The 15,811-nt window shown below is 25.7% G+C and overlaps 1 protein-coding gene across 1 annotated transcript; it reads right to left on the bottom strand.

The window, feature by feature from the left end:
- Positions 1-258: 258 nt before the first annotated feature.
- Positions 259-2,164, bottom strand: LOC110640664 (CBL-interacting serine/threonine-protein kinase 12). The gene has a single exon (XM_021792054.2). It carries the CDS (start codon positions 2,006-2,008, stop codon positions 554-556), a length of 1,455 nt encoding a protein of 484 aa, XP_021647746.1. The 5' UTR covers positions 2,009-2,164; the 3' UTR covers positions 259-553.
- Positions 2,165-15,811: the final 13,647 nt, after the last annotated feature.

The following is a 15,811-nucleotide window of genomic DNA, read 5'->3' as shown; positions in this document are numbered from 1 at the left end:
TATGGCATCTTATTTATTAAATATACAAAATATATGAAAATTTTACCAATTTTAGACAAATCATATTTGCATATAATTTCTTTTCTGAATTCAGAACCAACTTGTAAATTCTACCAATTTGGCATGATTATAACCAATTGCATAAAATTAAAGATGTAAAATTCTTTTTTTTTAAAAAATATTTTATAACACATCAAACAAGTGTGAATTTACAAAAAATTCCATAAAAAGTTATAGAATCCATTTATACCACACAAGTTCTAAAAGGAAACTTCATTCCCTCATTTATGATACATATATATGACACACACAAGTCATCACTAAAATTGCCAGGACAAGCAGAAAAGTGTATTCCATTCTCTTTAATCTACTCTACTCTTTCTCGATACAAGAAAAGGATATGTAATATATTAGCAGCTAATCACCTAAGAAGCACAACAGAAAAATCAAAGAAAATGAAAAAAACCAAGAAAAAAAAATAATATCATACAAAGCTTTAGCAAAGCAAATTAGCAAAAGGAGAGAGAAAAGCATACCCTTTTCTTTTCTCTCTCTATTCAGTATCCGAAGGTAAATGTGTAGAATCAGGGGGTAATGGTTCAGTAGGTACTTGTAAAGCTTCAGTAGGTGATTGTGAAGAAGCAGCTTCAGCAGTTTCAGATTCCTCCTGCATCAACTTCTGCAACCCAGGCTTCAATTCCTTGTTACAGAACTCCTCATACTCCCCTCTATCCCCTCCTTTCTTCTTAACCTCCACCACCACTAATTTTGGTGTTAACTCAAATATCTCAGCTGCAATTGTTAATGGACCTTTGACACCTTCTCTAGACCCTTCCAAACTTACTCTGCAATCCTTTGTCCTCACTGTAAAACTCACAACTTTAGCAATTTCCTCCAGTTTTGATATAATCTTGGATACAGGAGCCCCTGAAACAAATCTCGATCCCTCTCCACCCTCTTCAAACAACCCAGATAAATCAAACCCAGGCGAGAAGGATATAATGTCAAAAGCATTCAAACTTGCAGGTCTAGGTAATGAAGTAACCCTTCTTCGAGTTTCCATTTCAGATTCTGATTCGGACAGTGATTGGTCGGAGGAGGAGCCCGCATCATCCTGTTCTCCCTCAACGTCAAAACTAAAAACTTTATCATCCTCAATGTAAAATTTGATATGCTTGAACCCCTTTTTGAACCACTTATTCTCCATTATCTCGGGGATCGTGATTCGAGTTTCAGGGTTTGTGTCAAGAAGCCTCGAGAGGAGTCTAATGAGCTCCTGAGAGAACCATCTAGGACACCTAAACTCACCCTTATAGATCTTCTTGTACATGACCATGATATTCTGGTCATGGAATGGCAAGTAACCAGCCATCAACACAAACAAAATCACCCCACAAGACCAGATATCCACTTTCGCAGCATCGTACCCTTTTCTCGCCAGAACTTCCGGCGCAACATATGCCGGTGTCCCACAAAATGTATGAAACAAACCATCTTGTCTAATCTGATCGGAGACCGCACTAAGGCCGAAATCAGAGACTTTCAAGTTACCATTCTCATCAAGCAAGAGATTTTCCGGCTTGAGATCTCGATGAAACACGCCTCTGGCATGACAAAACGAGACAGCAGATATCAATTGCTGGAAATATTTCCGAGCCACCTCCTCTTTTAACCTTCCCTTAGCGACCTTATTAAACAATTCACCACCGCGAACGTATTCCATAACGAAATAGATCTTGGCCTTGGTGGCCATGACCTCAAAAAGCTGAACTATATTAGGGTGGCGAACACGGCGGAGAATGGAGATTTCACGCTTGATATGAGCCATAAGACCCCCCTTAAGAATCTTCTCTTTGTCAATAACTTTGATGGCAACGCTCTCGTTGGTCTTAACATTACGGGCATGGTAGACCTTGGCGAAGGTTCCATGGCCAAGAAGCTTGCCGATCTCGTACCGACCCAGAAGAAGAGTCTGGTTATTGGTACTGGGTTGGATTTTGGTCGCCATAGATGGAATTGAGGGAGAAGAATTGGGCTTTGATTTGATTTAGGTGGAAAAGAAAAAGAGGGCTAATGATAAGGCATTGGATTGGTGGTTTCCGGTCTGTTTGGGATTGTGCTGTTTGAGGCTGTGAGTGATGGAAAGTGAAGAAAATTACTAGTAAATAAATTTATTGCGGTTGCGAAATACTTAAAAAAGGGAAAATCAATGAGGAGAGGAGAGGCATTATACTCTTTCTACGTTTTTTTTTTATTAATTTTTTTATTAATTAATATTTTTCTTTTAATCTATTTAATTTATCTTTAATTTTTAAAATTAATTATAATTATATTTTTATTATTTAAATTAATTTCAAAATTTTATAAATTTAAAATTTTTAATCTTAATTATACTTAACTTTAATTGAATATAAAATTTTATAAGAAATAATTAATTAAAATAAAAAAATTAGTAAATAAAAAATAAAAATATTATTAATTTATCTATTATTACAAAAATATAAAAAATATATATTTATAGTGACATATAAATAATTCGTCACAAATAATATATATTAAAGGCAATAACACATAGCTAATCATATAAATTAGTTATTAATACTATTAAGTATCCAAAAATATGTCACTAATAATTTTTTATATTATATATAAATGCATAAAGGAGAAATATTATCTTTGCTCAAATTATCCTCCATTCTTAAAATTAATTATAATTATATTTTTATTATTTAAATTAATTTTAAAATTTATATAAATTTAAAATTCTTAATCTTATTTATATTTAACTTCAATTAAATATAAAATATTATAAAAAATAATTAATTAAAATTAAAAATAAAAAATATTATTAATCTATCTATTATTTATAAAAATATATATAAAATATTTATAACGACAGATAAATAATTCGTAATTAATAATATATAATTAAAGACAGCATGTAGCTAACCATATAAATTTATCGATAATACTATTTAGAACAAAAAGTTATGTAGTTATTGATTTTAGAAATAGCTGCCTCTCAAATGTTATTGTCGTTGATGCGACAAACACTTTTTGCTAAATTCTTTATTAGATTAATTTTGCAATGCGTTATATTGTCATTAATAACTTTTAGTGATGAAATATTTGACACTAAATATATAATAATTTATTTTTTAATATTATAATAATTAATATAAATTAAATTTTTTAATATTATTTTAATAATAATTCTACTTATACTAAAAAAAATATATTATAATTTTTAATATAATAATTCTATAATTATAATTTTATAAGTATTATTATTTTATTAAAAATTATTTAATTTATTTTAATAATATATATGTGTGAGTGTGGGTGGGGAAAGGAGGGGAATAGTTTGAGGAACAAAAATAACCTTCATATTGTTATAAAGTTATTATTAAAAAATTTATTTAATTAACATAATTACAAAAAATATTGTTAAAAATTTAAATATAAAATGAAATAAAAATTAGTATAAACTACATATTAAAATTAAAAATTTAAATTTTTAATCTAATTCAAGTAGATAAACTACATTATTGGTCATAAATTTATAACTTTTTTTAATTATTTATATTGATAAAAATATAACTTTAATTAAACTTAAAATTTATTTTTATATATAAACAAATTTTATTTATTTCATTTTTATTAAAAATAAAAATAAATAATTTTTTATTCTCAAATTATTGTTCAAGTTGCATTTCAATTTTGACTTATTTACATAAATAGAATTAAACTAACACTAATTTTGTAATTTTAATAACATCAACTAAAATTTCAAATAAAATTAAAAAAATATGCTTAGAATTTTTTTGTTAATTCATCCTATTGTCAAATTATTTTCATTCTTTACATCATTATAATATCATAATTTATAAATATATTAAAAAATTTTAAAAAATACTATTCATAAAAATTATTTAGATTTTATTTGGATAATGAATTGTTTAAAATAAAAATTAATTTTAATTTTATATTAAAATATAATAAAAATCATAATATCAAATTTAAATGCTTATTCATTTCAAATTTTATCTATTCATATAAATTTTATATTATTATTTAATGACTAAATGACTAAAAAAAATTAAAAACTTTATAATTTTTTTAATTTTAACCAAATTAGCCAATCTCTTTATTTTTATATCAATCTTAACAGTTATTTTCAAATTAATAAAAAAATTATTTTAATGAATTTATTTATTATTTTGATAATTATAATTTTATTTAAATTGATTTTAGAGTTATTATAAATTTAAGATTCTTAATCTGCTTTTATTTAATTTTTCAATTTAAAATAAGATTTTGTAAAAAAAAAAGAGTTAATTGAAAAAAATTAATGTTTTCTTAAAAAATAATTCCTATGAAACTCTTGCAAAAATTTTTTGATCAATTTTTATTTTTATGATCTATATCATATTAAAATGTAATCATTATAATATTTGGATTCATTGTGAATGAATATTAACATAATTGTAAAAAAAAATAATTAAATAAATATAATATTACAATTACGTTAGGTATAAATATTTGTTTATTTATAAAAGTGGAAAGTAGAGGAAACATTGAGATTGCTAATAATACTTATGATGATTTTGTATTATAACAATAAAGGGTTAAATTTAATTAGTTAATAAAAATTAAATTATTTCAAATTTTTATTATTTAAATTAATTTTAAAGTTTATATAAATTTAAAATTTTTAGTCTTATTTACACTTAAATTCTATTTAATTAAGTTTTTATTATAATTGAAAATAAAATTTTATAAAAAATAATTAATTTTTAACTAGAAAAGATTTAAATTTTGTTTCTAATTTTCAACTATACCACTTCTTGCTACAAGAAAATTTTATGTGGTTAAAGCATTTAACTTCACTTTTAGCTATGGCATTTCATGGTTGCAAGCGTCATATGTTGTAGTGTCAATTCATTTATGTGATCATACACATAAATGCAATGGAGAATATTGATAGTCTTTCATTCGGATTTTATATTTTTTATAGCAAAATTAAGTTTTTTTTTTTCTACAAAATAATTGGCTTGTGATTAAAGTATGCAAATAAAATTAATAAAAATATAATTAGTAAATAAAAAAAAATCAATTTGAAATATTATAATTTAATAATAAGTTAAAATAAAATTAAAATATTATAATTCAATATGAATTTTAATGTAGTTGGACATTAATTTTAAAATTAATTAATGAGAAAAAAATTTTAAAAAGCTTTTCGCTTTTCTCGAACCATTTATTATAAAAAAAATTAAATTGAATTCATTTTACTTGTCTTTTTCTTTATTTTTAATTTATTAATACTTTATTTCTTTTTCATATTAGTTAACATTTTTTACAATAAAAAATTAAAAAAAAAAAAACATTTTAACTAAATTTAGTCCACCAATTTATTCAATCAATTGAATTATAAAGAAAAAGATACAAATATAAGGAAAAAATATACTTCTAATTACCTAACCTCTTTAGATTAAAAGAGAAAAAATATATACAAGTAAATATAATGTACTTTAGTAATTTGATATTATAATAATGAAGGATAAAATTTAATACATTATTAAAAGTTAATATATTTTAAATGAATTAAAAATTTCTTAAAATTAAAAAATATCTGAAATTAAACATAAAGAAAATTAAATCATGAGTATGTATAATGGATATAAACAATTGCAACATACTCAACTCAACTCAACTAAACCTTTATCCCAAAAATTTGGGGTCGGATATATGAATTCCCTTTCTCCATTCTAAACGATTTTGGGTTAAATCCTCAGAAACATGTAATGCTTCTGGGTCATATTATACTAATCTCCTCCAAGTCAATTTAGGTCTACCCCTTTTTTTCTTTCTATCCTCTAACCTAATGTACTTTACTTGTCTAACTGGAGCCTCCGTATATCTACGCTTCACATGACCAAACCACCTCAATCTCCCTTCCCTCAACTTATCTTCAATTGGCACCACTCCTACATTTTCTCTAATACTCTCATTACGGACTTTATCTAGTCTAGTATGACCACTTATCCACTTTAATATTCTCATCTTTACAACTCTTATCTTAGACGCATATGACTCTTTCAGTGCCTAATACTCACTACCATATAACATAGCCGATCGTATGGCTGTACAGTAAAATTTTCCTTTCAACTTATTGGGAATCTTACGATCACATAAAACTCTCATGGCACGTCTCCACTTCAACCATCCGACTTTAATCCTATGACTAACATCCTCCTCACATCCCCCATCTACTTGAAGGACTGAGCCTAGATATTTAAAGTGATTATTTTGGGACAGCACCACTCCATTCAAACTAACTCCTTCCTTACCACCAGTTTGGCCTTCATTGAACTTGCAATGCATGTATTCTATCTTCGTTCTACTTAACTTAAAACCCTTTGACTCTAAAGTACTTCTCCAAAGCTCTAGCTTTCTAATGACTCATTCTCGTGTCTCATCTATCAGAACAATATCATCTGCAAATATCATGCACCAAGTAATACTCTCTTGTATATGTTTCGTCAATTCATCTAAAACTAATATAAAAAGGTAAGGGCTTATGGCTGATCCTTGGTGTAATCCAATTGAGATTGAAAAATCTCTTGTGTCCCCTCCCACTATGCGCACAATAGTAGTTGTTCCTTCATATATATCTTTCAACACTTGTATGTACCTAATAAATACCCTCTTTTATTCTAACACATTCCATAAGACATCTCTTGGAACACTATCATAAGCCTTCTCCAAATCAATAAAAACCATGTGTAGATCTTTCTTCACATCTCTATATTTCTCCATCAAGCTTCTGATGAGAAAGATCGCTTCCATAGTTGAACGACCGGGCATGAAACCAGATTGATTGGGAGAGATAGAAGTATCATGACGTAATCGATGCTCTACAACTCTCTCCCACAACTTCATAGCATGACTCATGAGTTTAATTCTCTTATAGTTTGAGCAACTCTGTATGTCTCATTTATTTTTAAAAATAGGTACTAAAATACTCCTCCTCCATTCATCAGGTATTTTCTTTGAGTTTAGAATCTTATTAAATAATTTAGTTAACCATGCCACTCCCATATCTCTCAAACACTTCCACACTTCAATTGGTATTTCATCGGATCCACAGGCTTTACCCACTTTCATTCTCTTAAGCGTTTCCTTTATTTCTAAAGATCTAATCCTTCTAGTATAATTCAAATTCTTTTCTATTATTCTATAGTCTATATTCACGCTATTACCATTTTGACTATTATTAAAGAGATCATTAAAATAATTTCTTCATCTTCCTTTAATGTCCTCATCTTTCACCAATACTTTCCTTCTTTATCCTTAATGCACCTAACTTGATTAAGATCTTGACATTTCCTTTCTCTCCTCCTTGCTAATCTATAAATATCTTTCTCCCTTTCTTTAATTCCAAGTTTCTCATATAACTTTTCAAAAGTCTGTGCTTTTGCTTGACTAATTGCCTTTTTTGCCTCTTTCTTTGCTATCTTGTACTGTTCATATGCCTCATTATTATCACATTTAGGTAATTTCTTATACCATTTCCTTTTTCTCTTCACTGCCTTTTGTACTTCCTCATTCTACCACCATCTCTCTTTTGAGAGGGGTCCATGTCTTTTAGACTCTTCAAGTACTTTTCTAGCTACTTCTTTAATCTTTGATGCCATCTATATCCACATAACATTGGCCTCCATACCCAGCTTCCATACTTCGGACTCGAGAAGCTCATTTTTGAACTTCACTCGCTTTACTCCTTTGAACTCTCACCACTTTGTTCGAGTTACACTATTTCTTCTGACCTTACTTGAATTGTTCCTAAACTTGACATCCAAGACCACCAACCGATGTTGACTTGTTAAAGCCTCTCTTGGAATGACCTTGCAATCCTTGCATAGAGCTCTATTTGTCTTCCTGGTTAAGAGGAAGTCGATTTGGCTTCTATGTTGCCCACTTTTGGAAGTCACTAAATGTGACTCTCTTTTTATAAAGTAGGTATTTGCTAGTATTAGGTCGTATGCCATAGCAAAATCCAGGATACTTTTTCCCTCCTCATTTCGACTGCCAAAACCAAAACCTCCATGAACATTCTCATAACATTGTCTATCACTTTCTACATGTCCATTCAAATCTCCATCAATAAAAATATTCTCTTCATTCGGTATACTTTGCATTAAATCATCCATATCTTCCCAAAACTTTTATTTACTCTCACTGTCTAGTCCTATTTGTGGGGCATAAGCACTAACTATATTTATTATTTCTCCTTCTAATACTAGCTTTACTAATATAATTCTATCTCCTACTCTTTTCACAACTATTATTGCGTCTTTCAATGTCCTATCTATGATTATGCCCACTCCATTCTTATTTCTCTCCTTTTCGGTAAATCACAATTTGTACCCTGAATTACCCACTTTCTTACTTTTCTCTCCTAACCATTTAATCTCCTGAATGCAAGCAATATTCACCCTTCTCCTTTCCAAGGTATCCACAAGCTCCATTAATTTCCCTGTAAGTGATCCAACATTCCAAGTACCAACCCTGATCCTCCTCCTATCCTGCTCCTTCCTAATTGGTCTCCTTCTATGATATCTTCTATTGTTTTCTATGTTTATCTTGTGTTCTGTTCCACTATCTGTTCTACTATCTGTCCAATGGACTAACTTCTTTACCCATACCCGTCCATGATATGGGAACCCTTGCTCGCTTAACACCACACTCGGGCGCTGGTATGGCGCGTCGCTTTCGGTGAACGCCATACACCCTTGCATATTTCTCACTATACCCGGGCTCCGATGTAGTGCGTCGTTAGTAGAGGACGCCCCAACGTTTATATCATTTGAATCCATATCATAAGGTGTGACGAAATTTTTACGCTGGTTGTCACCTACCACAACCCTCCTCCTTTATCCGGGCTTGGGACCAGCTAAGCGCAAATTACTTAGGCAGAGTTATATAAACAACTGCAACATACTTAAAAAATATTAAATAAAAGTAAAAAGGGAGTGGAATGAACAAATATCAAATATGTAATTTAGAACAATGAAGGACTAAATTCAGTTGATTATTAAAAATTAATATATTTTAAGCAAATTTTAAATATTTTAAAATTAAAAAAGAAACCCTAAACTAATTAATTAATAGGTTGAGAAGGATTCTATTGCTTCTAGCTAAAGTTGATTTGTATTTCCTATGCTAAAAATTAACATGAAAACTTAAAAACTAATTAGTATTGATCATTTAATAAATTACATTAGTGTTTCTTTTAAAAAAAAAATGAAAATATATAAAATGATTAGAGTTTTATTATTATTAGTTTACTATAGATAAGAGATTAATGCTATTTATAAAAGTAACATAGTATGTGTGTTTCTAATAATAGTACAAGAAGATGATTTAACCAGAAATTACTATATATATATATATATTGTAACACCTCAATTTTTGAAGAAATATTAAATATAGTTATTATTTGAATAGATATATAATTTATAAAGTTTTGGGGAAAAAAGTTTAATTTAATTTAGGACCTAAGAGTAAAGTTTTAGAAGTTTTGATGTGGAAAATATAATTTTTGGAGAATTCAAGGATCAAAAATAAATTTGTTTAAAAAGAGGGACAACTAGCAGTCCCTTCTCCAAACTTATGAAAAAAAAAAAAAAAAGAAATGAAGATTAGAAGAATTGGGAAAGAGAAAAGGAAAGGAAAAAGAGAGAGAGAAAAGGAGAAGAAGAAGACTGAAAAGAAGGAGATGGTGGTTGGACTTTTTAGATTTCTTCAGCAAAGATGGAAGCCAACAAAGGAAAAAGAGGAAGAGTGGTATGAAAACCAAGAAATTAGATAGAGAAAGGGAGGAAGATGATAAATAAGAACAGAAACAGGGATTAAGCAAGGGTAGCAAATTTGTCTTCCGCCCAGGTTAGTTTGGTACATCTTTCAACATTGATTTTTTTTGTATGTTTGAGGTCTATATCTGTAGAAGTTGTGGTTAAAATTTGGTAATTTTTCAATGTTTAGATTTGGAGAAATAAATTGTTGAACATAGGTTGTCTACATTTGAAATTTTGAATATTGGCTACTGAATTTTGAGGAAAATAAATAGTTAGGATACTTAGAAAATTATAAAATTTGGTAGAGATGATCTTTAAGATGTTGGAGCTATTGTGGTAAAATTTGGTGAATTTTGAATTTGTGGTTTGTGAGATATGAATTATTTTGTATGAGTTGTCTGAGTAAGAGCTATTCTAAAAATTCAAAATTTGAATGGTTTGATAAATATTTTGATATCTCATGATGTAGAGATAATTTGATGCTAAAATTTTTACTGATATTGTATTTGGATGTCTTAAATGTATAGTTAAAATTTGGAATTTATCTGATTGTTAAAATATTTTATACAAATTTGAATGAACAAATTGTCAATTTTAGTATTAAGGATTGGGTTAAGTTGAATATGCAATTTTGACGGAACAAAAATTATTTTGAGATAGTATATAGTGTTTAATGAATTTTTAAGTCATTGTGGAATATTTTTGGGAAATAAATATAAATGTTTAGTTGGATTTTTAGTGATATGGATATATTATGGAATATTTTAATTTAGATTTGAGTATGAAGTGTTGGAATTAATAATTGCATGAAGATATAAGTTGGAAATTTGTGTAAGTTGATATAATTATTAAATAGTAGATTTGAGTTTTGTGACAGGGAATTTAGTCCAATTTTAAGAGGAAATGTTATCGAATATTCATTAAAAATTTAATATGGAATTGAAGTTTTATTGATTAACTTGATTCTAATTATATCATGATATTTTAGTAAGAGCTTTTGAGATTGTGGTATTAATTGGACTGTAGAGGAATTTAGGAATCGAGCTAGAGATTACAGTTTTTAACGTAGCTCAGGATGCTTGTAGGCCCCAAATAGACAGCGTGTTGTATTATGTTCTGTAGTGAGCCTAAGGCCTTTGGATTATTGAGATATAAATGAGAATTTTTTTGTAGAGAGGTTAGGTCCTAGGTATAGGGGAACTTTGCTAAATTTTTGACACAAACCTAGAAAGTCTTTTGTTTCTTTAATTAATTATTATTGGTCTATTATTAATAATTATTTGGTATGTTTGCTTAGGTGATCCAAATCAATAATTTTCTTCTTCTCAGCAGGACCAATAAGTATTAGGTTGCACTGTGAGTTTGATATTGATTTTATTTGGAATTTTAATATTATTAATTTATATGCAAGGCATGCTCATCATTTACTTATATGTATATATATAATTAGTTAAATACTAGATACGCTCCTTTGCTACATATGTTATTGAATTTGTTTGTGGATGTCGCCTTAAGAAAATTTAGAGCTCTGTGTATGTGTTGGCATGAGTATGGTGTGGATATGGATATAGATAGGACGGGTAGTCTCAACTAGAGCTTGACCCACTAGGACCCGATCCTTATATATGGATAAGTCAGAATGAGCACGACTTTGAGTTGATCTCGCTGGCCTCTGCACTTGGATCATTAAGCGAATATCGAGCTTGAGTTGACTTCGCTGACAAGTATTAAATTAAGAGAACTATATAGGGGATCAGCTCTCATTTATATATATTGATGTGATACATGGGTGCATGCATGCTTTAAATTATCTTTTGTGCAAATGTTAGTTGAATTGTTTGAACTATGTGAATGTGTTACATTTCATACACAGGAAAGCAGTAGATTTAGATAGTTATAGAAATTATATTTAAAATCAATATCTTACTCTCTGAATCGAATGCTCACCCCTATTCAACTATTTTTGCTTAGGTGACAGGTGGCTTTATTTGTAATTAACTTGCTTTCTCTCACTGTAAGTTTAAATAAAAAATATTTTGATTTGCTTTTATTGTCTTTTATTTAAATCTAGAATTCTGCATTAACTAATAGTTGTATTTTTTTATTTGGGTTGTAATAACTTAGTTTTAGAGTTGTAAAATTAATTATGTGAGATTGCATGGGTGTATGAGATATTTATTATTGGTAATGGAGGCAGTTGAGCTCCCAAATATTGATATATGTAATTTGAGGATTATGAGGATAAGCTAAGCTCCCCATATTATTGATATTATTTATTTACAGTCGGGTGAGTTAATGCTCCCTATTGGATAGTATAATTTATGACCGGACTTTATCTATTTATTTTCTTGAAATTGGGCTACCTTAATGAGTTTTATGAATAGATTAGAAATAGTTAGGCTTATTATGGGTTTGGGGGCTTTATGCTGACTCAAGTCTAAGTGTCGGTCTGGCCCATAAATCAGGTTATGACATATATAGGACTAACAAACTAAATGAATAAAGAAATTTTAAAAATACAAATCAACTTTAATTAATAGTAAAATACAATAATATAATTTGGTATTATGACAATGAACAAATAAATTTAATTACTTATTGAAACCAATATGTTATAATAATATTATATCATTAAAATATATATATATATATATATATATATATATATATATATATATATATAATAAGTCGCGAGCATGTACAAAAGATATAAACGTGCAACGCACAATTTTTTTTTTTTTTTAAAAAACTAGTTGTAATAAGTGCCTTTCAAATATTATCTTCGCTAATCTTTTAGCGAGAGAATATTTGTCACTAAATTCTTTATGAGGTCAATTCTATAATATACTATATCGTTGCTAATAACTTTTATTGACAAAATATTTGTCATACATAATAATTTTATTTTTTAATATTATGATAATTAATAAATCAAAATTTTTAATATTATATATATAGAGAGAGAGAGAGAAGGGGGGGGGGGGGGGAATAATTGGAGGAACAATAATATCCTACACATTATTATAAAGTTATTATTTGAAAAAATTAACTATTTAATTAACATAATTATAAAATATTATAAAAAAATTAAATATAAAATGAAATAAAAATTTAACTTTAACTGCATATTAAAATTAAGAATTTGAATTTTTAATCACATCTACTTAACCACATTATTGATCATAAATTTATAATCTTTTTTCAAATTATTTATATTGATAAAAATATAATGTTGATCAAACTTAAAATTTATTTTTATATATAAAAAATTTTATTTATTTCATTTTTATTAAGAATAAAAATAAATAATTTTATATTCTCTAATTATTGTTCAATATAATAAATTAAAAAATAATTTTTATTAAAAAATTTAATGAAATTATTATAATTGCATTTTAATTTAGGTAAATATAATAAATCTTACACTAATTTTAAAATTTTAATAAATAAAATTTTAAATAAAATTAAATAAGTGCTTAGAATTTTATTTATTAATTAGTCTTATTTTCAAATTATTTTTATTTTTTACATCAACAAAATATTATAATTTATAAATATATTAAAAATTTTTTAAAAATAATATTCATAAAAATTATTTAGACTTTGTTTGGATAATTAATTATTTAAAATAAAAATAAATTTTAATTTTATATTAAAACATAATAAAAAAAAATCATAACATCAAATTTAAATGCTTATTCATTTCAAATTTTTATCTATTTATATAAATTTTATATTATTATTTAATGGCTAAATAACAAAAAAAAATCAAAACCTATTATAAATTTCTTCGATTATAGCCAAACCATTTGATTTTATCAATTTAATATCAAATTTTAACATTAGTTTTAATTTAAGCAGTAAGTTTATTTGAATAACTTAATTGATAAAAGCAATTCAAATATTTACATATATTATTAATATTAGTCAATTTTTTTATTTTTTTTATCAATTTTAACATTTGTTCTCAAATTAAAAAAAATATTATTTTAGTTAATTAATTTATTATTTTAAAAATTATAATTATATTTATATTATTTTTAGAGTTATTATAAATTTAAAATTCTTAATCTACTTTTATTTAACTTTTTAAATTAAAATAAGATTTTACAAAAAAAAAAATTCGAATGAAAGTCTTGCAAAAAATTTGTTTATCTATAAAAATGGAAAGTAAAGGAAACATTGGAATTACTTAAAATACTTTTGATGATTTAGTATTATAAAAATAAAGAATTAAATTTAATTGGTTATCAAAAATTAAATTATTTTAAGTTTTTATTATTTAAATTAATTTTAAATTTTATATAAATTTAAAATTTTTACTCCTATTTATATTTAAATTCTATTTAATTAAGTTTTTATTATAATTGAAAAATAAAATTTTATAAAAAAATAATTAATTTTTAACTAGAAAAAGATGTAAATTTTTTGTCTAATTCTTAACCATACCAAGAAAATTTTATTTTTAGCTATGGTATTCCATGGACACAAGCGTCATATGTTATAGTATGAATTCATTTATGTGATCATACACACGAAATCAATGGAGAATATTGATAGTCTTACAATTTCATGACGATTATCATATAATTGGCTTAAGTTTTTTTTTTTTTTTCTATAAAATAATTGGCTTACGATTAAAGTATGCAAAATAAAATTAATAAAAATATTATTGGTAAATAGAAAAAAATGAAAATTTAAATATTATGATTTAATAAGTTAAATCAAACTGAAATATTATAATTCAATGTGAATTTTAATGTAGTTGGAATTTAATTTTAAACTTAAAAAAAATTATAATTTAAACTGAAATACTATAATTCAATATGAAAAAAATAAAAATATTAAAAAGTTTTTCGCTCTTCTTTAACCATTTATCATCTAAAAGAATTAAATTAAATTCGTCTTATTGACTTTCTCTTTATTTTTAATTTATTAATACTTTGTTTCTTTTTCATATTAGTTAACATTTTTATAATTAAAAAAAATTAAAAAAAAAACATTTCTAAGTAAATTTAGTCCATCAAATTATTAAATTGATTGAATTATAAATAAAAAGTTAAAAATATAAATAAAAATATATACATGCAATTACCTAACCTATTTAAATTAAAAGAAAAACATATACAAGTAAATATAAATACTTTAGTAATTTGATATTGTAACAATGAAGGATAAAATTTAATACATTATTAAAAGTCAATATATTTTAAACGAATTAAAAATATCTTAAAATTGAAAAAAAATATATCTAAAATTACACATAAAAAAAAAAATAAATCACGAATATGTATGTTCAATATACTTAAAAAATACTAAATAAAAGTAAAATGGGGAGTGGAATGAACAAAATATCAAATGTGTTATTTAGTAAAATGAAGGACTAAATTCAATTAATTATTAAAAATCAATATATTTTAAGCAAAATATAAATATTTTAAAATTAAAAAAAATAAAGAAAGCTTGAACTAATTAATTAATAGGTTGAGAAGGATTATGTTACTTTCTAACTAAAGTTGATTTGTATTTTTAATGTTAAAGGTTAACGTGAAAACTTAAAAATTAATTGGTATTGATCATTTAATAAATTATATTAGAGTTTTAAAAAAAAGATACAAAAATATATAAATTAATTAGGGTTTTATTATAATTAGTTTACCATAGATAAGAGATTACTAGTGCTATTTATAAAATTAATATAGTACGTGTGTTGTTAATAATGGTACAAGAAGATGGTTTAATCCGAAATTACTATATATATAATACCAAATTATATTATTGTATATTTTACTATTAATTAAAGCTGATTTGTATTTTTAAAACATTTTATTCGTTTAGGTTGTGAGCCTTAAATGTAGTCGAATATATATATATATTTTCGAATACATTTAGGGCTCACAACCTAAACGAATAAAATGTTTTAAAAATACAAATCAGCTTTAATTAAT

The sequence above is a fragment of the Hevea brasiliensis genome, chromosome 11, assembly GCF_030052815.1.
Source record: "Hevea brasiliensis isolate MT/VB/25A 57/8 chromosome 11, ASM3005281v1, whole genome shotgun sequence".
In the NCBI taxonomy this organism is placed as follows: domain Eukaryota; kingdom Viridiplantae; phylum Streptophyta; class Magnoliopsida; order Malpighiales; family Euphorbiaceae; genus Hevea; species Hevea brasiliensis.
Note: the sequence above shows the minus strand (reverse complement) of the source record. Positions and strands in the feature narration are given on the sequence as shown.

Excerpts from the sequence above, each read along its gene's own strand:
- LOC110640664 (XM_021792054.2), bottom strand. The coding sequence starts at position 2,008 with ATGGCGACCAAAATCCAACCCAGTACCAATAACCAGACTCTTCTTCTG.